Raw genomic sequence first — 21128 nt, 5'->3', positions numbered from 1 at the left:
TCCAATATCGAAAAAGACTATTTCTGTTTAAACAAGGAATTCTTCAATGCCTATCTAGAGTGATGCTAGTGGGTGTAAGCGTGGTTAATAGTTTAATGGCGACCGCTTGATAACAGGTTCAAGGTTCGGTCTCAATCGATCAATGATTAATTTTTTGGTCTTATCACCCTGATAGGAACATGAATATATTACTTTCCCCAATCAACAACTGCACACCGGAGTCCTAGATGAATGATTGAACTCTGTTGCTCGAGATAAGCTTTCCAGTAACTTATATTTTCCCCTTCAGCGGACGCGGGATTATCACTATATACAATACTTGTACAAAAGGGGTTTGTTGAGGGGAAAAATATGACAGAAAGGAAAAGCACACAACCAAGAAATCCCCGAATAAAACTAAAAATACACTGGAAGAGATGAGCGCATAACACGTACAGAAAAAAAGCAGCAAAGTAAATCATCTTTCTCTTTCCCTCACGCCCACACATACACACGGGGCAAAAATTATATCGACCCTCCGCATCCAGGACATGCCCAATCGACATTCAGAAGCATCTCATCTTCACTATCCTCCTCCTCTTCCTTATCTGTATCTTGTTCCACGTCTACTTCCTCCTCCTCATCGCCATTATCAACATCGTTATCTCCACCCCCTCCCTCTCCGAAATACGATATATCAACTTCCTTTCTACGCTTCTTCCTCGTCTGATCGCGATTCCTTCTTCCGCTTCTTCTCATCGTCCCTACCGAACGTTTACGTTTCCTAGAACTTGAGAGTAGAATATCATCGACTTCATCAGCGGAGACATTGGTATCATCCTCATCCTCATCCTCATCCTCTCCCTCCTCTTCCGTTTCTTCAACAATATCAACATCAGACTGAGGTTCCTCTTTAATTATCATATACTCCATCCCAATTCCCTCTTCATCAGAATCAACTTCATCTTCAACATCCTCATCTCCACCCTCATCCACATCCGAAGTCGCAGTCGAATTCGTACGAGTCCTCGGTATCTTCCCCTTTCTCGACCGATGAAGGTAATCAAAAAACAACAACCCTTTCTTGACGACAATCGCATCTTCAACCGATACATCAGGTGGTAGCACTGACTCTTTGATGTTGTTTTCAGAACGAGTGCCGGTAGTGCCTTTGGTGTTGTTTTCATCCGTCTTTGATAGAGAAAAGAACTTTTCTCTATAACGATCCAACACGTTTTCCACGCACTCCCTTATTTGAGAAAAACTCTCTCTATCTTTCCGCTCTTGTTCTTGTTCTCCCTCCTCTCCATCGCCTACTCCTCTCCCTCCCCTCCCCTCCCTCACCAAAGTCCCAAAACCCAACTCCCCAATCCTATTTACCACCTCCCAAACAAACTCCCTCGCACAAATCACAGCATTCACATTTCCCGTAGGTCCCAATTCATCAAAGTAACCTCCTCCACGAATTAAGGGTTGAGAAGCCACAGCCAAAAGAAGATGAAGTTCACATTGTTGTTGACGTTGTCGTTGACGCTGTCGCCGACGTTGTATTTTAGAAGAAAGCAGGGCATTATTAGATGTTGGATTTGGTGAGTATGGGGGAGGGAGAATGAATAGTGAGGCTAGTAAGGAATTTGACGTGAGTTGAGGTTTTTTTCGTTTCTTTTGGTAGGGTTGAGAGGAATGTGATTCCTTGATGAATTGGTTGGGTCAATGCTTTTGGAATGGAAGGTTGGTAGATAGACTTACGGATTGAGAGTAGAGATAATATTGTTCAAGTTGACGATCGTATACTCTTTCAAGTAATGATATCACTTGTCCAGCATCATTTCCTCGTTTCGTCTCCTCCTCCTCCGTCGTCGTCGTTAACTCTGATGTTTGTGTCTTGGTTTTGTGAGGTTGGTGATTGAGGAGAGATAAAAGATCGATATATGCGTCATTTGAATCTGATGATGTAGATATTCGTCGAATAGCACGTTTTGATAACCATTCTTCTTCTTCTTCATCATCCCCAGTTTCTTCAACATCAACATCAACCTCATCATCATCAACACCATTAACCTTCTCAACCCAAACACATTTCACATCTTCCAAACACCCCAAATGATATCCCATCCTACATCTCAATCTAGGACAATAAATCATCACACCCCCCCATAACGATTCTTCATCTGGCAAATACGGATTTGAGCAAATGCAATTTGAGGGTGATATTGGTTCGGGCTGAGAATTTTTTTTTTTTTACGATTAGGATAAAATGATTAGAGAGTTGAAAGGAAAAAGATGCGTTACGTCAAGTGTTCGTTCTTCAACAGACAAATTATACCTCCAATAAAACTCATCTGGTCCGATAACTCTTTGAGTCGTTAAATCTTGCGTGGTTGATGCCATAACAGAGGTAGATTCATCGGCACCGGAAGTCATAGTAGTCATAGTCGTACTACTATCTCCATCACCCGTAGTAGTAGTAGTGGTGGTTGTGGTGGTAATGGTAGTCAAGGTGGAAGAAGATGAAAGTAAGGATGCTCCGCGTTGATATAGATTTGGTTGAATTAGTGGTTTGGGAGTACGAGGACGAGGTTGTTGTTGGAGGATTGGTGATGTGTGAATGTTAAGAGGGAATGTTAAGAGGCGAGGTAAGGAGATGACTTCATTGAAAGCGTGCGGGAATACGAAATCCCAGTGATTAGACCATATGCGTTCGAATTTCCCGAACAACGATATGTCCCTACGTCGAAAAAATAGATAAATATCAAGATGGAACGACCCCTCAGAAAAGGAAAAGGACGTAGGGAACTGACAGTGAGGGGATCAAATCTTTAGCTTCTTCAGCAGAGTATAACCACTGCACTTTTGTCCATATCTAGAAACCCAAAAAAACGTGTGTCAGGTAGTAGCGATGGAGGATGAAGATAACAAGTGTACCTGCTCTGAATCCATACCCCCTTGATCAGCTCGTATTTCTAGAATCTTCCCAACCCAATATTCGTGTGGTTCAATGTGATCTCCTGGAGTTTTATGTGATGGCAATATCGTCGCTCTATACATATCAAAAAGAGATTGGTTTTTTTGTTCATTTTAGAGGAGAGATTTTCAAGAGAGAAGGAACGTACATATCACCGCGTCGGAATCGATATTTTAGGTTTTCGTCGTCTTTGTCGTTTACTTAATATGATTCAATAATGATAAGAAGGAGCAAAAGGTATCATCATAAGTTTCTTATAAACGCATAAAACAAAAAACAAAAAAAACACACTAGAAAAAGCTCCAAAAAGATGCATCTTATCCCAATTCTCCACATTTCCATTCTCGCCATTTCTGGCTTTCGCTTTCGCTTTGCCTTTTCCTTTCGCTTTACCTTTACCCTTGGGTCTATAAAGAATGGACTTTCTGCTCTTTCTTTTGACCATAAGAAAGTGAAGGAAAAAGGTGGGTGGGGGTTATAGTGGAGGTAGAGATGGGTGATTGCAGTGTGTGAAAAGAGCAGCCTCAATATCGTAGCGTCTCGTGGCGTTGACATAATTTTTTTGGTAAGTAGGAGTAAATAAATAAATTCAGGGGGGTTCGGTTCTGCTTTTTTGATCTAATTACGTTAATGGCATTAGTCCACTACGAAGTTGCGAGAATGTGCTTCATGGCGCCCGTGCCGCACTTGGCACTGTGGAACATACTGAACACTGAATTGGATCGGAGAGTTGAAAGAATTATGTACCATGGGTCGCCGTGTTGTCGAGTAGAACTTTGAATTGCGTAATTGTCTTGTATGAGCATGGCGGTCAAGCACGTCGTAGTCCTTACATCGAGTCTGCAGAGCGCAGAGACAGTGAAGTATCTCTAGGACATTCTGTACTGGAATCATCGGTTTAGACCTCCAGCAGATAATCGGATGAGCATGAAACAAATAAAGCAATATTGATCTCATTACGTATTTTTAGACGGAACATATGTAAACCTGGCTTGCGACGACTACGATCACTCCAAAACCCAACTGCGAGACGACCATTACTCTACTGAGACCCTAATTCTCTTGCTTTGAAATTTTGAACCTGCTCCCTCCTTTCTCCTTTCTCCAAGTGAATGTTCTTCTTTCTTACCTCTCGCGTCGTCAGGTAAGGAGGCTTTCTTCACAGGAAATCTCTTGCTTAATATTGGTCTAGTTCTCTGGTGGCGTTTTTGTATCCAGGATATGCATCGTACAAGACGTTAAGTCAACGTCCTGCTTCGGAAAAGGATTTGGAGAGATGGTTGATGTATTGGTGTGTACTGGGTTGTGTCGTCGGGGTTGAATATATCGCAGAATGGGTCGTCTCATGGTACAGTCTTCTCCTCCTTTTCGCAGAGACAAAATTTTCAACATTCGTCTAGGATACCATTCTACTACACGCTCAAAATGATTTTTCTCCTCTACATCGCCCTTCCTCAACTTCAAGGGTCATCCTACCTCTATCGATCGCATCTTCAACCTTTCTTCCGGACTCATGAAAGTCAAATTGACAATACTCTAGCAAGAGTGAAAGCACGTTTATATGCATTCGTACAACAACGTATGCGAATGATGTGGGAACAAGCGTCGGCTATAGCTACAGGCCAAGCAGTCCCCCAAGCGACGACCTCTGCAGTGTCTCGAGAGCTGGAAGAAGACGATCGACTAGGCGCAGTACCGCCGCCCTCTCTGGCAAATCCGATGGGCGGAGCGATGGCGCTGGCTTCGGGTTTGTGGATGAGCTATGGACCGGGACTGCTAGCGAACGGAATGGCGCTGATGAGCCAGGTGCCGCAGCCAGCGAAGGCTCGGGAGGAGGAGAAGGAGGTTGAGGGCGAGTTTGAGGAGGTGCAGGTGCCGAGCGATGTGGACTAGAATAGACATTAGATAATTGGAATACACGCTTTCCCACGGCTTCTTTGCCTCAACCATGCCCCAGGCCCGCAAGGACGGCAATCCACACTCAAAGACTCTCGAAAAAGAGTCCAAGCGCGCAAGAGGTCTGTCTGCGTTTTGTGTCACTGCACACACTGCTCACTGCCGTCGTCCAGGCGCCCTCTCGTGTGCCGAGTGCAGGCGGTTCGCTTCTTTCCCGCTTATCGCTTCCCCTTTGACATTTGCCACAGATTGAAGCTAAAGTGCGACAAGACCGTGCCTTGCTCAAGGTCCATTTCTCCCCCTTTTCTTCCCCTTTTACCTCGCTGATAATTCGAAATACAGTTGCAAACGCAGAGGATGCGAGGCCATCTGTCCCAACGGCAGTCTCATCACCGGCCAAGGCACCAGGTCCGTCTGCTCGTTCATGCCCTGCACCTTTTTCGTGCCAACGAGCCCGCCTCCTCAGGTTCGTCTTGGCCGACACTGAAAAGTTGCATCAAAAAATCGCCCACATGAGTGACCGCATTAGGCAACTCGAAGACGCTGTGGCCATCCTCCAGTCTACCCTCTCAAATGAACCTCATCCACTTCTCACCCGCGAACTGCTCACCATCAAGTCCTCTATCGAACTTCATGCTGCAGTCGGTCAGGATACGTTTTCCGGTCAGGGTTCCAGTAAAACAGGCCAACGTTCCGAAGACGAGAGTGAAAGTGCAATTGACGCTTTTGGTACCTTGGCCATCAGGGACGATGGTGCGGCCACTTTTTACGGAAGAAGTGCCGGTTCTGAGGTGTGTGTTTCCATGTGGTTTCTTTGTTTTTCCCCCTGAATTAACTCGAGTTCTTTGTAGAGTCTTCTGATCGTGAGTTGCCTCGTGTTTCTCGTAAGCTTTCAATTTACGCAATTCATAGGGTGAAGACGACGATGAGGAACCCACCACAACTCCTAATCTCTCCGCCTATCAACCCTCGAGTCGCTTTTCCCAACATTCATCAATATCACCTCCCCCAATCATAACAACCTCCTTCAGTGCAAGCAGCACCAGCTCCTTCAACATGTCCGAAACCGACTCCATAGCCGCCCTCAGCGCATCATTTCCTCTCGGCACCAATTCCTTCCAATCTATTCATGTCGATATGGATTACCTTTTGTCCCACCATCTGCCACAATGGGAAGACGCTTGGAAATTGGCGCAATTATATTTGGAGCAAGCCCCGTGGTTTTTTGGTGCTGTCACCAAAAAGCATTTGATGGAAGAGATTTTACCCATGTGGTATTATGAAGCCAGGGGTTTTGTCGGCGTTGGTTCGCCTCCGGCGGCTGCCACGCCTTTTACACCTGTAAGCCCTGTTGTTGACACTACCGCCGCTGCCGCCAATGCCGCTTCGCCGGAATCAACAATGTCGTCTACGTCTTCATCCTCAACAACGCATCTCAAATCCCCTCCCAACACTTTCAAGTCACCCAGCCCGAACCAACGACCCACACGGACAGCGCACGATTTGTCTCTTCTTTTCATGATATTTTGTTTCGGTGCATTAACCGATATATCATTACCACCCACACCCGAAAACGCACTCTCAGAGCATTATTATCAATTGACAAAGGCGAGTTTGGTTTTGGAACCTGTGTTGGAGAGACCGCCTAGTGTCGCTACGGTGCAAGCTTTGAGTTTGATGGCTATTTATGAGGGGATTTGTTCGAGGGAGGGGAGTATTGAGAGGACTTGGAGTTTGTTTGGGTTGGCGGGGAAGTTGGCGCAGAGTATTGGGTTGCGTGAGTTTTTTTTTTTTTGGTTTTTGGAGATGAAAGGGCGTTTTTGTTGATGATGTTTTCTGTAGATCGGGACTGTGCGAGATGGAAATTGTCGCCTGCGGAAGTACAGAAACGAAGAGCTTTGTTTTGGGAATTGTTTATTACGGATGGTTGGCAGGTTCGTGTGTTCTGTTTTTGATACCTTTTCTTTTTCTGACCAGTTTGTGATCATTTATTAGAGTTTAGCGACGGGACGGCTGGCAACATTTTCGTTACCTTTTGTGGATTGTGAATTACCTCAAGATTTAGATTCGATAATTGCAGAAGATGGGAGTACCCAACCCAGTTGTTACGTCCTCCCCTTTATTTGTAGTTCCTTTTTGAACTAACTAGAAAACAGTTCCATACTGGAAAGCGCGGTTTGGAGCGGAATGTGTTTCGGCAGTCGTTCAAGGGACGTTGACATCTCGAGCACCGAAATATAGTATCATTTTGGATTTGGATAGGAAGGTTAGGGATATGGAGTTGCCTTTGTATGCTCAACAGGCGCAGAATTTGGTGTTGGCTGTTACTGCTGCTAATGCTACTACTACTAATGCGGAAGGTGGGACTGGTGCGGGTGTGGAAGCGGGACTTAAGTTGGGTGAGACGATGAGTAGGTTTATGCCTATCAATTATCGTGAATTGAGTAAGTCTCTCTTCCTCACAAGTAACGTCTACTAATCAAGTTTTTTTTTTTTTTAGCTCTGTTATACATCCATCGATGTTTCTTTGCACATGCGATCTCGACGAACCCGGCAGATCCGATCAAAAGCCAGTATGCACCTAGTTTTTTGGCTGGGTATAGGAGTGCGTGTACGATTTTGGGATCGGTGAAACAACAGTTTTGGTTGTTTCCGAGACAGATTGCGAGGTTTTGGGTGTTGTGGACACATGCGTTTAGTGCGACTGTGAGTTGTGTTTTTGTTTTGTTTTTTGTTTTGGGTTATTTTTAGGAAGGGAAGTTTCCGAGGAGCTTTTTTGAATTTGACCTTTCATTTTGCTTTCATTTTTATGTTGTTGTTGCATCTGTTCGCTTCCCCGTTTTTCTTTTCTAATCAGAAAATTGGGCGCTGATATGGTGGAAATTTTTTTTTGGGTGTTTTGACAGGTCATGTTGGCGTCCGTGGCAACGCATGTATCGAAACAATCACAAGTTGCGCATGCGGCTATGATTGAGTTGAGGAATGCTTGTGAGTTGTTTGAGAGTGCTGCTAAACATGGTGGGAGGGCTGTTAAATTTTTGGTGAGTTTTTCATTTCGGGAATTCTCACATCCCTCTCCATCCATACTCATTCTGGGTTTTGTCAATGTAATAGTCGATATTACAACGACTTCGGACAAAGGCGCAGAAATCGTTTGATGATGATGCGAAAGGGTTGCCTCCGGAGGTGTTGAATGATGTTTTGAAACCTTCGAAGATGGATGAGGAGAAGAATGAGTTGGAGATATTTAGTGGGAAGACGCATACGGTTGCTACGAGGATGAAGGCAACTGGGGTTAGGAGGATGAATTCGAATGGTTCGTTAACTTGATTTTTTTTTTTTTTTCCTTGTGATGGTTTATATGAATGATGTTTTTTTTTTTTTAGGGAGTTTGGCGTCTTCGAGAGCGAGTTCGGGGAGTCCGCAGGCTATAACTGGGGGTGGGTTACGGGGACAAGGACATTTACAAGTTCCTGGACAGGTTCAGTCTTCGTCTACCACATCTCAATCCCAATCAAAATCGCAACCAGCTGTGCAACCCCCGCCGGCCCCACTACCATCATCATCATCATCATCATCACCGTCTGTATTATCGCAACAACAACCACAGCTGCCGTTGATGAATGAGTATCCGTCGTTTCAGGGTGTACATCCTAGTTTGGTTCATGAGTTGCGTGGATTTGATGGACGGATTGAAGCTCAAGTGAGGCAAGATTTTTTGAATCAGAATGGGCTTTATAGGATGGATGGGAGTGTTGTTGGTGGAGAGGAGGAGGGGCAGGAGAGGGGAGAGGGGGAAGGAGAAGGGCAGCAGCGGGGAGCGGGTGATGAGGGTGGTGCGAATAATAATATGGTTGGTGTGGAATTTCAAGAGCAACAGAGGAGGGAGATGGAATATCAGGTGGAGAGGAGGAGAGAGGAGGAGGAGGCGAGGAGGATGGTTGAGATGCAGAGAAGGGAAAGAGATTATGAGATGCAGAGAAGTAGACCACAGCATCAACAGTCCCCGTCTCCGCTTCAGCACCAGCACCAGCAGCAAGAACAACAACAGTATCATGCGACATACCTGCCTCAAGAGCCGCAGTTCGGAGAAGGGTATTATGAACAAATCAAAGATGAGGGTTTAGATGGACGACATCCGATTAAGAGGGTTTCTCAATTACATCGACAACCGTCGCCGTCGAGTTTGAGGCAGGCTTATGGTCCGGAGACGGTTTATGAGTATCAACATCAACATCGGGGTACAACGCCTGTACCGGGACCTTCTTCGAGGATGCAATACCATCATCAACAACAGCAGCCACAACATCATCAGCATCATCTTTCGCAAGCACCGCAACAGCAACAGGCATATAGTGCACCTTCATCTACGGCGTCAATGTCTCCGTATGAAGCTCATCCTCCTACCGCTTATCCTCAACCTCAACAACAACAATCGCCTCATGTACAATATTCGCATTCTCCACCGCCACATCACCATCACCACCAACAACAGCAACAACCACAACAACAACAACCCATGTACTCGCAGGATATGTATTCGCATTATTGGGCTGCAGCGCCTATTGTACAAGATCAACAAAATTTTCCAACTCATCCTCATCATCATCAACAACAACAACCGCCACCACCATCAGCCCCACAACAACAACAACATTTTGTACAATATCCCGATCAGTATTCCGGGGGACAGCAACAGATTCATCCGGGTCATATAATCACAAATCAACATCTGACTTTACCTCAACACCAGCAGCAGCAGCAACAGCGTTATACGCCTGCGGGTGTGTTGAGGGGTATAGTGGCTGATGATAGTGGATTACAGGAGACGTGGACGGCATATATGAATAATGTCAGTATGTTTGGTGATGGAGGTGCTGCTTGAAATGTTTAATGTACTAATGAATTTTTTTTCTATATCGTTTTCGGTATTTTTTTTGTGATTTTTTGATTTTTTGATTTTTGAAAAATTTTAGGTCGCTTTGCCTAAATCGCTTTTCGAGGATTGAACATTGCTGGATCCTACCTCTTTCTATCTCTTTTCTTGATGTCTGTTTTTTTATTATCTGTTGTGTGGTTTTGGGTGCGCAGGTTGCGGGTGAAAAGTTATACATGTTCTTGTTTTCCTTTGTATTTTTCTTTGCTTTTTGTTTTCCGTCGTTTAGGCTTCTTTTTGTCGACAGGTTCTTCATTCATCATTAACGCTTTCCCCCCCTCATTTGGTTTCGCTATTGTCTTCTTCTTTTTCTTGTGGGTATATTTTACTATTTTATTGTACTCTTTTTTTCTTTGTTCTCTTGTGGGATAGAATTTATTGTTTGTATGGTTCGTACTCTCTCCCCTTTTTTTTTTGGTTTGGTTTGGTTTGGATTTTCTTGGGGTACGTTATTGTTTTAATACTAGTTGCTGTTATGTGGAAATGGATATCTTGAATTTTTTTTTATGACTGGAGAACAATTTTGGATAGCGAGTCACTAGTATTTCACAGTATACAAAAAAAAAAAAAAAAAAGAACAATTACAGAGTCTGGAGCAGTGGTATATAGTAAAAGAATCAGAGGAGAAAATGTATCCGAATCCAATGGTATATTTTGAAAAAACGTACACATATTATGTCGTTTTCATGGGAGTGATAGTTGAAGTAGTAGAAACGCTCGAAATTCGTGAAGCTTGAGATGCTCTTCGACTCGGACGAGAAGAAGAGGAAGAAGAAGCGGTAGTTGCAGAACGATGTACTGAAGAAGCGGTAGTTGTAGAACGATGTACTGAAGAGCGTTTTGATCCGAGTGCAGATGAGGGAGACGATGCAGCAGCTGCACTAGACCGAGTAACCGATGTTTTTGATCGAAGCAGTTTCTTTTTCATTTCGTCTTCGTCTTCCCTTCTTGACATTTGAGTGTAACCTCTACTTCTCTTTGGTGGTACCGGTGGTGGTTCTGACTGTGAGGATTCTGATTTACGGATAGCAGATAGAGGAAAAACGGGTAGAGAAGGGGATTTGATGTGTTGGTATCTTCCACCTCCCTCGGGAGGCCTGTGGGATAGTTGTAATCGAGATACGGCTGAGGTCATTGATCTAACTTTGGAGAAGACGTCTGGGAGACGGGAATCGGAAGAGGGTGATGATTGGCTGGATTCACGACTGAGGGGAGTTGGGGAGGACGTAATGGCGGTGGAAGGGAGGAAATCTTGGAATGAACGGAGGTTTGAGCCCGTTGTTGTTGATTTTGAACGTGTGTGAGGGGATCCTGGTGACGTGGTTTTTGCTGTTTTGAGTTAGTCAGTAAAGCTCGGGATTGGAGTTCAACACGAGGGGGATAAAAACGGCGGAGGTTGTCCGCAGTTGTCCGATGGGTGACGGAAAAACAGACAAACGGGGGAGTGCAATGTATGCATGGAAGACACGAATTTTCGGGGAGAGAGGATGAAGGAGAGGGAACTCACTCGATGGTTCAAAAGCATTCGGACGTGATTTTCGAATATCACGCTCTGCAATAGGCCTAAGTGTCCCATACGCACTCCCTGGTTCTGATTCATATAACACGCCCTTCTCATCTTGGAATTTATATCGTTGTGTATCAGCGTCGTATCCAATACGTTTCATTCCTGTAGGAAGACGCGCAGAGTCCTAATTACATTTTGTCGTACGACCCAGGGAGGAAGGAAAGAAAAAAGGGTTTATGTGAGCTACTTTTTTGAGGCAACGATTGGCTGCTCACCTCCTCATATTGCGTCCAGCGGCCCATGATATATGCTTTAGCGTGCTTGAGTGTGTCTTTCGACAAGTGGATGGATGGGATTGAAAGTGGGAGAAGGGTGACGGAATGTCAATTGCTGTTGTGCAAGTCACATTGATGTATTTAAACGACCATCATGAAAGTCCTTAAATGTATAAGGGCTTTGATTCTTTCAACAGTGCAGGGACATCACAATTGCTCCGATCTTTTTTGGTGCCACGGTCGTGATCTCTCCGCAGCATTGTAACATGTTGTCATTTGCCTAAAAAGATCTGGTTAGAATATTCAATGTGAACCGTGGGGCCGGAGGTAGTGTGACGAATCGATAGACTATGACGCTCGAACGCGTGGAGTGGAGACGGTGATGGCGTGCGGCTGTGTAATGCACAACACTAACCTAAAGGCTACGACATATTAAGGACCCACTTACCGCATTGCTGTGGACCCGATGGACCATGTTCACGTTTTCCTGTTGCGCAACATAGGCGCTTTCGTAACATCCTGATTGTAAAATCCCACCATCTGATCACCCGAACGATTGACGAGGAAGGGGAGTTACCATGGCTCTGTCCTGGCAGGCTATCACAACCCACATAGCTTGGGTGGTCTGAGTAGTAAAGGTTAAAGTGTCATGTTGGAATTGGGGTTTCGGGATATTGAGAGGAAACAGGGGGATGAAACGGAGGTAGGAATGGTTAGAATGCCACAAGCATAACGGAAGGCAAGGTTGCTCCTCAGGAAAAAATTCCGTTTTCTGGTCCATGATATCAGGCGGGTGTACATGCGCTGTTGGATAATATATTGCCGGTAGCATATATACTATCGAGGCAAGTGACAGAATACTACGGCCCTACAAGGGTGACACAAGGTAAACACACTCTCGACTTTTTGAACCTCAACAACATCATTGCCCACTTCTTTTTCCTCAGTGTTCAACTTATAACAATATGACTTGCTAGCTACTATATAAACTACCGGAAACCTTATTGTAAACTCGAGGTTGGAACCGATTCCCATGTTTTCGATCTTATTCGTCTCGATTTAAATATCGGTTTTCACGGATAACAGGTGGCCTTCCTATCGTTTGACTGGAACATGTGCTTTCCTACGTGTAAGGCATCTACTGTGTCCTTCACCTCGTCGAGGCATAGGTTGGAGGCATACATGCTGATGGCGGTTCAGAGCATTGACATGGTTATGCTATTTATAGTACAGTACACTCGGCGTTACTATTTTAAGAAAATTGCCTGCCCCTGCTGTGGGTGTAAGGATACCTGAACCGCACTCGCACCGTCATATACCCGGCGGGTTATATTCAACGTAAACATAAATGATTGATTGTCTCGCTCCCCAAATTAGTACATGGCTAATGGTAAGTTTGTTCTTGACATGTAATTGATTATCAGCCAATACGGATCTCAGTCGAATATCTTTCGAGTATGTAGATGTACGCGACTTATAATGGGTATTTTAACGACACGAGGATAGAATTTGCCTTTCGCAGGCAGCATTGTTAACCGTTCATGCGAGTCGTCTCCCATCCGGTCCACTATACTAGCCCAAGCCTAGATTCCGAGGGTCTAAACGGGTTGCGGCCGTGCGGCTTAGTCCCAGAGAGCGCTAATGACACTTTCAAACAAGTAACATAGACCAGACTAGCGACCGTAAGGAGAGATGGTGTCAATGTCCGAGGAAAGCGTTTGTTTAGTGAGGTCATTAGCGTGCAGCCTACGAGGCGCTTCAGGAAAATTGGAACAGGTACTCGTGGCCGAGAGTATTGCCCTGTCTGACTGAACGGTGGTGTTGCAGGTTTCTTTATGTTAGACGCTGAATCGCAGTGTGGGTACTGTTTCATTGAAGAGTTTCGTCGGAGTTTCATTGCCATGTGCTGGTTGATTGAGTGCCATGTTGGCCACGAGGATCGCATAGCGGTAAGAGCTATGGTTGTGGGTGTATGACGCCTGCCATGTGGACGCGTTGTGTGCGGGTGTTTGTGCGGAAAGGATCACGGGACCGTCTTGAACGCCGTCATGGATTGCGAGGAGTACTTAACCTCTTCCTTCTTGCCATCGTTTACCCACTTCCATGTCGACGACTCACCGCGACACCTCTTCTCAGTTATCTCGGCCGCTACCTGGGCAAAGGCCACCCAACAGACGTTCTCCAACTTCCTCTACGCCACCATCGCGTGCCATTCCATCACAGCATCATCGTCAATCCTCAGGGTCTGCTCTCACAATACAGACCCAACTACCCAACTACCACTTGCCAACTAGCCAACAAGGATCGCAGGAATATACCAATAACCCCCGTTTTTCATACCTTTTCAATAGCGTGCTTGGATCACCATTTCTTACAACCACAGATATTGCGCTACCTCCGTCCTCTTCTGGCTTAGAAAATAATGGAGGCGAAAATCGTTACCCTCCACGTCAGCCCTCTCCAACACCTACAGCGGACTACTCGATTATAGATGCCGACGAACTGGAAGCAGACATTCTACCCGTATTTTGTATTCCCGGTGGTTATCCGCGTCCCCATCAACGATCCATGTCCTTTGGTATCAATTCGCATGCTACATGGCCTCACCAGAGGCGTCACACTTACGATACAGGCTCTGGGTTAAATGGCTCTTCCTTCTTGAGCCTCAATCACCCAACCGAATCTATCTCGATGCCAAATATGCCTCAACCATCTAACCCGTTCAAGTCGTTATTGCCACGTATATTGGATGCCCTTTCATCTCCGAGTAAAACCTTTGCTGGAAACTATAACAGTAACTCTTCCCCTTCATCATCCTCGACTTCGACCAGTTCGTCTCCCGCCGGTTCCCCCGGAATATTCTCCCACTCTATCTCCCTACCGACCGGATATTTAAACAATCAGTCGACTTCCGGTCGCCAGTCGCCTCTTCTCTGGGGCGCCCAATCAACAAATAATCGTAAAGGGAACGGTCCTTCTCAGCCTTCCCACTACTTCTCCTTTTCCTCAGAGCTAGTAGAAGATTTGGACTATAGTGAACTTTCGCCATTGGATGGCGAAGAAGGCGAGCTAATTGATGAAGCTTGCTTCGTCGACATACGCGCAATAACCGGTGTCGACATCCTGGCACTGCTTCCCACCGAACTGGCTCTTTACATCCTCCAGCTGATCTGCCCACCCCCAGCCTCTTGTAACGGGTCATCTCATGGTTGCATGTTAGATTCGAATCCTCTGTCAGATGCAGTCGAGGAGCAATCCAAAGATGCTTTTAGCTCCTTGTTAGCTTGCACTGCTGTCTCGCATACGTGGCGACGTCTAGCGAACGATAATTCTGTTTGGCAAGCTCTATTTTTAGGAAGATGGGGCATTGATCTTAGGAAGGCGGACGCATCTTATACACGGAAACTAGTGTCACCCAGTCTTTATGGTTCACCCCCTCCTCAGCTGCGAAAACGACATCGTTGGAAGCTGAAAACCAAGTCACAGCTCGGGTCAGGGTCTTCTTCTGAATCCCGCATCCCGCCTTCTTCAAATACGAATTCACGGACCACATCTCGGCGTCTTATGGCAACAAAGATGTGCCATCCGAAACAGAAGTTCCCGCTACAATTTGATTGGAAGAGGATGTATATAGAGAGGTTACAGCTGGAGAGAAGGTGGACTGGGGCAGCTTTTGTTCGAGTGCCGGTAACACCCACGGAGGACCCATCGATGATCCGCGAGAATAGGTCCTTCACCAATCGAAAAAACGCGAGGTCGAGGTCTCTCTCACCTTCGGGACTCCTCGGGTTCGGTGATAACGCTCTAAGGCCCTCGGCTAGCGGGCACACCGTTGACCGACTATTCGACACGTCTACCATAGGCAGAAGAGCTGTTTCGACGAAGTCGTCCAGGTCAGGAAGCATGCCAGCCTCTGCGGCTGCCCTGTTCAAGGAACAAAAGTGGGAACCGAAGACTATGGAACTTAGGGGGCATTCCGACAGGTATGTCGTATTTTCATTCTCGTCTTACGCTGTTAATATCTAACTTGTTTCATAGTGTATACTGCGTCGAGTTTGACTCGAAACGGATCATCACAGGTTCTCGAGATCAAACCGTCATGGTTTGGAGTCTGAAGACGGGAAAGCTATTGGGTGCATACGCTGGTGCTCACACGGGTAGCGTTCTATGTTTGAAGTTTGAAAAGGACTGGGATCTTGATTCACCGCTATCGTCACTAACAAACACGGGTGCGAATTCAAACTTGGGCTCGGATGAAGAAGATGAAAATCTCGAATATTCAGGAACAAAAGCTGGGTTTTTGTTTACGGGGAGCAGTGATTGTACGATATGTGTGTGGCATTTGGAGACTGGAGAGTTTCTGGATAACGGTCTGGAGCATGTCGGAGTTGGGAAGGATGAAGATAGAGATAGGCGTGTGTTGGCGGAGCCTATCGCGGTGCTTAAGGGACACACTGGCGGTGTCCTGGATCTCAGGATTGATAAACGTTGGATTGTCAGTTGGTGAGTTTACTCATGCCTTTGTCTCCCGTTGTTAATTAGGAATCTTTGCTGATGTTGATCACCCTGCAGCTCGAAAGATACTGTTGTTCGTGTTTGGGACCGGAAGACGTTGGAACTACATCGGATGCTAAGGGGACATGAGGGACCTGTAAACGCAGTCGGTTTGCAGGATGGTCGAGTCGTACGTGTCCGTTTTACATCTTCAGAAGCCTCCGTTGCTCATCAATATTAGGTCAGTGCCAGTGGTGACGGAAAGATGATTCTGTGGGATATAGAAACTGGGGAACGTTTGAAGACCTTTGATGGACATGATCGTGGTCTGGCCTGTATAGAGTTCAAGGTAAGAGATGCCTTTGTACTGCTTCGTACTCGAATTCCGATTAAATGCACTTTTATTTTATAGGATGGCCTCATCGTGTCCGGATCAAATGACTGTAAAATAAGAGTATGGAATGCTTGGACTGGTGAATGCCTGAGGACGTTAGCGGGACATAATGCTCTCGTTCGCGCGATATCTTTTGATTCCAAGACTGGGCGTTTGTTGAGTGCAAGCTACGATAAGGTAGTCAAAGTCTGGGACTTGTACAATGGTACGTTTGATAGTTCGTTAATCCACAAAAGTGTATCTAACCTTTTACTCGTTCATATAGGTAAACTTATCCGAGAATTCAAACATACTCATACAAGTCACATTTTCGATGTCAAGTTTGATCTTGGAAGAATCGTCAGGTGTGTTTTTTCCCTCTCTTTTATTGTGTTTCTTTGTATAACTGTGAAATTAGTGCATCTCATGATAGGAGGATTTGTGTGCTTGATTTTACGGCTGGTCTGAATGCCTCAGTGTTTATTTAATTTTGGCTTAGATTTTAGTAGTAATTTGTATGAACATTAAGACTTTGTTTTCTTCTGTAGGATTAGTGTTCTCGAGTTGATTTCTCTTTTGTATATCTTTATTGTTGTTGTATCATGATCATCATATGTTTTTCAGGACGCACATACCTAGCAGTGTTATTCGGTTCCATGCATATATACCCTTTATTACTTTCTCTTACATATATATATAAAGGACTCGGATGTTTTGTTTTTTTGAATACTGTTATGTGCTACTGTGACAGATCCTGGGAGTTCGGAGCCCGAAGTGGGGGTCATCAAGCTTCAAGTCGAGCTGTTGACAGTTTGACAGCGAAAATTGAATGGATGTGGTTAACTCCGATATGATAAATATGAAGCGTGGCAGTGGCACGTTTTGCACGCCGGCCTCCAGCAATTTCATAGGCATCATGTGGTCTTTAAAATAACAGTATAGATTTAGAGCGTGACTGACAAAGGGTCGAGGCTGTGGCGTCGGAAGAAAAATAAGTGCGTACTGCGCCTTGAGTCGCGGGAGAAGGTGATTGCACTGGATTACAAGGGGAATACGCATAGCATACTTATATACATACCTACATACTGAGAAAAAAAGGCTATGTAAGTATGAAGTTATGCATGACCTGATACTTGTCACTTCTACTTCACTTCTATTCTTGATGGCCGCCTTGTCAGTTCTATAAAAAGGTTTGTTGACATGTTTCTGATTTCGGTAACTTCTTTATTTCCTTTTTCTTCTGAGCCTACTCTATCGGAGGTGTTTAGAATATATAGGTACAGCAAATTGTAAATTTTTTGAAATTGAGATGTTAATGACACCGGTAAGATTGCAAGTATGACGCAAATGGGGGCTATGGCTGAATTTAATGGAGGATCGTATGCGAGGACGTCGCACACTTAAAAGTCGCGTAAGGGATTAGGGAGACTAGAAGGCACATAGAGTCACAGGTCTCTGAGGAGAGAGGACCCTTCAGAGCTATTCGGAGTCAAAGTTGGTTCGCGATGGCGCTTGCAAACGTTCCAAACCAGATGACCATGGTTTGCTTTGTATCGTCCCTTTTCCGCTGTCTGCTAATATATTAAGTCAAAAGAGAGTTCAGTTTGAGCGTTCAAAGCCGTATTGGGAAATTCAGAATCCTAATTAGTAGCCTTCGCGCTGTATATGACATAGATGGCGCTCTTAATTGCTCCTTATTTGACCTTGTGCATCGAAGCTACGAGGCTTGGATATGACCAGATAGATTTCATAACGAAATAACGAGGTATATTGAACATGGATGCCTGACGCCGAGTAGAATATCAAGTGGCGGGAGGAGTACCTTGGGTTTTGGTAACGATTAACATCGGTACATAAGATGCCACTAGCGCAGATGCACATAGCCTGTCGTAGGTGATAGGGTCAGGAAACGCATAACTTCACTTCGGATTGCGGGGATTGCAAAATGAGGGAAAACTTACATGGCGTTTGACCATGTTCCGCTTTCTCCTTTCTGTCGAGCGGGATGTGTGTTGAACATGGAGTTGAGGGAAAAGGCAAGGGCTGGCCATGCAAGGAACCTTAGAGCGGCCGCAAATGAGTAAACCCGAATAAGACTTGTTTATGTGAAGGTTGGAGTTTGTACTCGACGTACCGATTGCGCGTTACCATAATAAAACCAGAGATGAGCATTCCTGACGAGCTGAAACTTTCTGTATAGAAGGTAGGAAAATGAACCCGAGTAGGTCGAAAAGAATAACGCTAGCTACACACCAGCTTCTTGGTACCAGGTCTTGGGGAAAGTGAGCGGAACTTCGAGAGATGAGTCGCGAGGGTCATCTTTGATGTTGGACATCTACGTTGGCAAAGATTAGAGCGACTCAGCCCCAAAATATAAATCCACTGACTATGTTGATGACGGTCAACTTCGAAAGTGTTGACGTGACCTTCTCAGGGACCATATCACAGCCACATGCGGCCGATCAAAACATCAGAATTTCATTTCAATATTCAATATCAATAACCACTGAAACCAAAAAAAAAAACTAGGTATACACTTTGTTAATAATGGTATACTTCCTACTTCGAAGATTTCTGCATTTCGTCCATCTCGTACCCCTTTGATATTTTATTGGATTCAATACAGCACCGCCATTTCCGCAGAAACAATCGCTAACCCGATACCAGTCATCATAATCAATGGTAACGTATTCCACCTGGCAAATTCCCACTGTGTGATTTTGATACCTTTCTGGTGAAGAATTGTCTTCCATAACAACCCGGCAAGACTAGCTGAGAATGTGAAGCTGACGGCGCCGATATTACTTGCCACAGCGAGAGAAATAGCAGCTCCCCTTTGCACCGAAGCGTCGAAACCCGCTTGATGAATGATTTTTGTCAGGAAGATTGTTGCGCCAATATTAGTTCCGGCGATATTACACAATATAACGCCCATAACGCCGACAAGCCAGACAGTCGCGTGCATTTCTCCGCCTGAGGCTATGGCTAACCATCTGCCAAAGACATCAATCCAGCCTTGTCGGGAGAGGGCTTCTATCAGGATGAACTGTGAGAAGGCGAAGGGTATTAATCCAAATGGAAGTCGAGGAAGAGCAGTGAAGAATGTCGGAAAATGTGCGGCCATCCGTTGATAGTATTTTGAAAAGTATGCGCGTTGGGCAACGAAGAACTGTGGCTCAGCCAGCTCCTCAGAAGAAAGTTTATCAGAGGACTGTTTTCGTTCGGGCGTAGGGGAGGAGCTGGCTGGAGAATCATGCAGCCGTGGACTATGCTGCGTAGGGGTGCTTTCTGCAAACTTCTGAGTATCTGCAACCAGCGTTGATTGTCGATCCTCCTGATCATGTCGAACAGTGTCCTCGGGTTCCGTTTCTGCAGCAGTGGCACGCTCGATAGCATGTCTCACAGCGTCTTCTTCACTTCCTTTAGATCTACGCCCCCTACTGAATTGGTAATGATCCCAGCCCATGTCAAATAGAAATTTGAACCCAGCGAACGGGAGCATAATTTTCCAAACGTCCGTATGCAGGAAGCTGACGATGAGCGCGACAATCAAGCAGGAGATCAAGGTGATCGTGCCTACGATAGCGCCGATTGGATCACGGAGAACCTCTTTGACATTGAGCTGTCCATTGATGTCGAGTTTCCGTGGGACATATTTCGCATCCCTGAATTGGATCGCCAGAGCAACAAAACAGAGCACGTTGCATGCTATGAATGGGAGAATGGTATAGCCAGTAAATCCGGCATTATTGATGGAAAATCCTTCACAGATGACGACGTTGGTGGGATTTCCAACGAAGAGCACCATGCTGGCTGTGTTGGCGGCCGCAAACTCGGATATTAACCATGCTAGAGGCTCCAGGTGCGTAGCAGCTGTGTAATACACGAGAAAGACGGTGCCAGAAAGGATGACCGGGTCGTTACCGATGACCATGCTAATGAGGGTGAGCATGATGTAGAAGTATAGATAGAGTTTCCGCCCGTTTTTGCCGCCACGATTGCTGACCCAAAAGGCAGCTGCCTGGAGGATACCAGTGATGTCCAAGGTGATGGCCATATAGGCCAAGGAAATAAACAGGATTAAAATGTTGTAAGGCTTGATGCCGTCTGCAAAAAATTTGTAGGTAACGTTACCGATGAAGCCGAACGATGTTGAGTAAATGACATACTTGTGCCCACGATACCGTGGCGAATTTCTGTAGGTCCTAGACATTGAGATGCCCACAAGATAGCAATAGTGAGGATAGGTGCCGTGTTCAAGTCGATGGGTATTTTGAATCGTCCAAGCCATGGTATTCGGATTGGAATTTTGACGGGTTGGATGACGAATAATGTTTCGATGAAAAAGAGGACGAGGGTGACTATTGAGAAGCGATCGATATCTGCCATTATAAGTGTTCAAGGCGGGCGAAGAAGCGGGTAACCGAGACTGGTATATTGGGCAGGCTGAGAGAGAAAGTCAAGAGCAATATGAGAGGAAAAACGTCCCGTATTCCGATTATAAGGGGCCCATCCTGGCAGGCCGTAAGACAAAAGAACGGGGTCGAGTGTAAGTTGACCCACCTGGTTGTGGCGACTAGCGAGAGGTGCCTCCAGCGAACCGGTCGGTTCATCTATGTCACATTTGGGTGATTTAATGCACTGCCTCGCGTCACAAGTTATTTTATGTCAAACATAAAATAAAATAGAAATATAATTACCGG

General features: G+C 45.4%; 7 protein-coding genes across 7 annotated transcripts; 3 read left to right on the top strand and 4 right to left on the bottom strand.

Annotated features, from left to right (window-relative positions):
* Positions 1-341: 341 nt before the first annotated feature.
* Positions 342-922, bottom strand: AGABI2DRAFT_194908 (hypothetical protein). The gene has a single exon (XM_006455213.1). The coding sequence runs from the start codon at positions 910-912 to the stop codon at positions 505-507; it is 408 nt and encodes a 135-aa protein (XP_006455276.1). The 5' UTR covers positions 913-922; the 3' UTR covers positions 342-504.
* A 3026-nt stretch (positions 923-3948) lies between these two features.
* Positions 3949-4890, top strand: AGABI2DRAFT_194907 (hypothetical protein). Its single transcript, XM_006455212.1, has 3 exons — positions 3949-4088; positions 4137-4292; positions 4345-4890. Exons 1-3 carry the CDS (start codon positions 4057-4059, stop codon positions 4835-4837), a joined length of 681 nt encoding a protein of 226 aa, XP_006455275.1. The 5' UTR covers positions 3949-4056; the 3' UTR covers positions 4838-4890.
* Positions 4891-4892: 2 nt separating this feature from the next.
* Positions 4893-9892, top strand: AGABI2DRAFT_187697 (hypothetical protein; the record flags this gene model as incomplete). Its single annotated transcript, XM_006455211.1, has 16 exons — positions 4893-4962; positions 5014-5041; positions 5089-5127; positions 5183-5248; positions 5307-5503; positions 5525-5633; positions 5872-6617; positions 6683-6774; positions 6836-6944; positions 6997-7163; positions 7236-7284; positions 7341-7555; positions 7747-7881; positions 7955-8156; positions 8227-9692; positions 9817-9892. The coding sequence occupies 16 exons, from the start codon at positions 4893-4895 to the stop codon at positions 9847-9849; spliced, it is 3723 nt and encodes a 1240-aa protein (XP_006455274.1). The 3' UTR covers positions 9850-9892.
* A 934-nt stretch (positions 9893-10826) lies between these two features.
* AGABI2DRAFT_194905 (hypothetical protein) lies at positions 10827-11655 on the bottom strand (the record flags this gene model as incomplete). Its single annotated transcript, XM_006455210.1, has 3 exons — positions 11559-11655; positions 11284-11467; positions 10827-11105 (listed from the first exon to the last, which is right to left on the bottom strand). Coding segments are annotated over exons 1-3 (489 nt in total), but the record flags the coding sequence as incomplete, so codon positions are not given.
* A 3753-nt stretch (positions 11656-15408) lies between these two features.
* Positions 15409-16913, top strand: AGABI2DRAFT_209689 (hypothetical protein; the record flags this gene model as incomplete). The annotated part of the gene is made up of 7 exons (XM_006455209.1): positions 15409-15541; positions 15597-16061; positions 16131-16242; positions 16294-16401; positions 16465-16651; positions 16712-16790; positions 16844-16913. The coding sequence occupies exons 1-7, from the start codon at positions 15462-15464 to the stop codon at positions 16911-16913; spliced, it is 1101 nt and encodes a 366-aa protein (XP_006455272.1). The 5' UTR covers positions 15409-15461.
* A 1212-nt stretch (positions 16914-18125) lies between these two features.
* AGABI2DRAFT_194904 (hypothetical protein) lies at positions 18126-18857 on the bottom strand. The gene is made up of 5 exons (XM_006455208.1): positions 18813-18857; positions 18679-18760; positions 18560-18617; positions 18387-18485; positions 18126-18309 (listed from the first exon to the last, which is right to left on the bottom strand). The coding sequence occupies exons 2-5, from the start codon at positions 18758-18760 to the stop codon at positions 18228-18230; spliced, it is 321 nt and encodes a 106-aa protein (XP_006455271.1). The 5' UTR covers positions 18813-18857; the 3' UTR covers positions 18126-18227.
* Positions 18858-19042: 185 nt separating this feature from the next.
* AGABI2DRAFT_209685 (hypothetical protein) lies at positions 19043-20843 on the bottom strand (the record flags this gene model as incomplete). The annotated part of the gene is made up of 2 exons (XM_006455207.1): positions 20595-20843; positions 19043-20532 (listed from the first exon to the last, which is right to left on the bottom strand). The coding sequence occupies exons 1-2, from the start codon at positions 20812-20814 to the stop codon at positions 19043-19045; spliced, it is 1710 nt and encodes a 569-aa protein (XP_006455270.1). The 5' UTR covers positions 20815-20843.
* Positions 20844-21128: the final 285 nt, after the last annotated feature.

This window comes from Agaricus bisporus (assembly GCF_000300575.1).
Source record: "Agaricus bisporus var. bisporus H97 unplaced genomic scaffold AGABI2scaffold_10, whole genome shotgun sequence".
Classification (NCBI taxonomy): domain Eukaryota; kingdom Fungi; phylum Basidiomycota; class Agaricomycetes; order Agaricales; family Agaricaceae; genus Agaricus; species Agaricus bisporus.
This window is presented reverse-complemented; position numbering and strand designations above follow the sequence as displayed.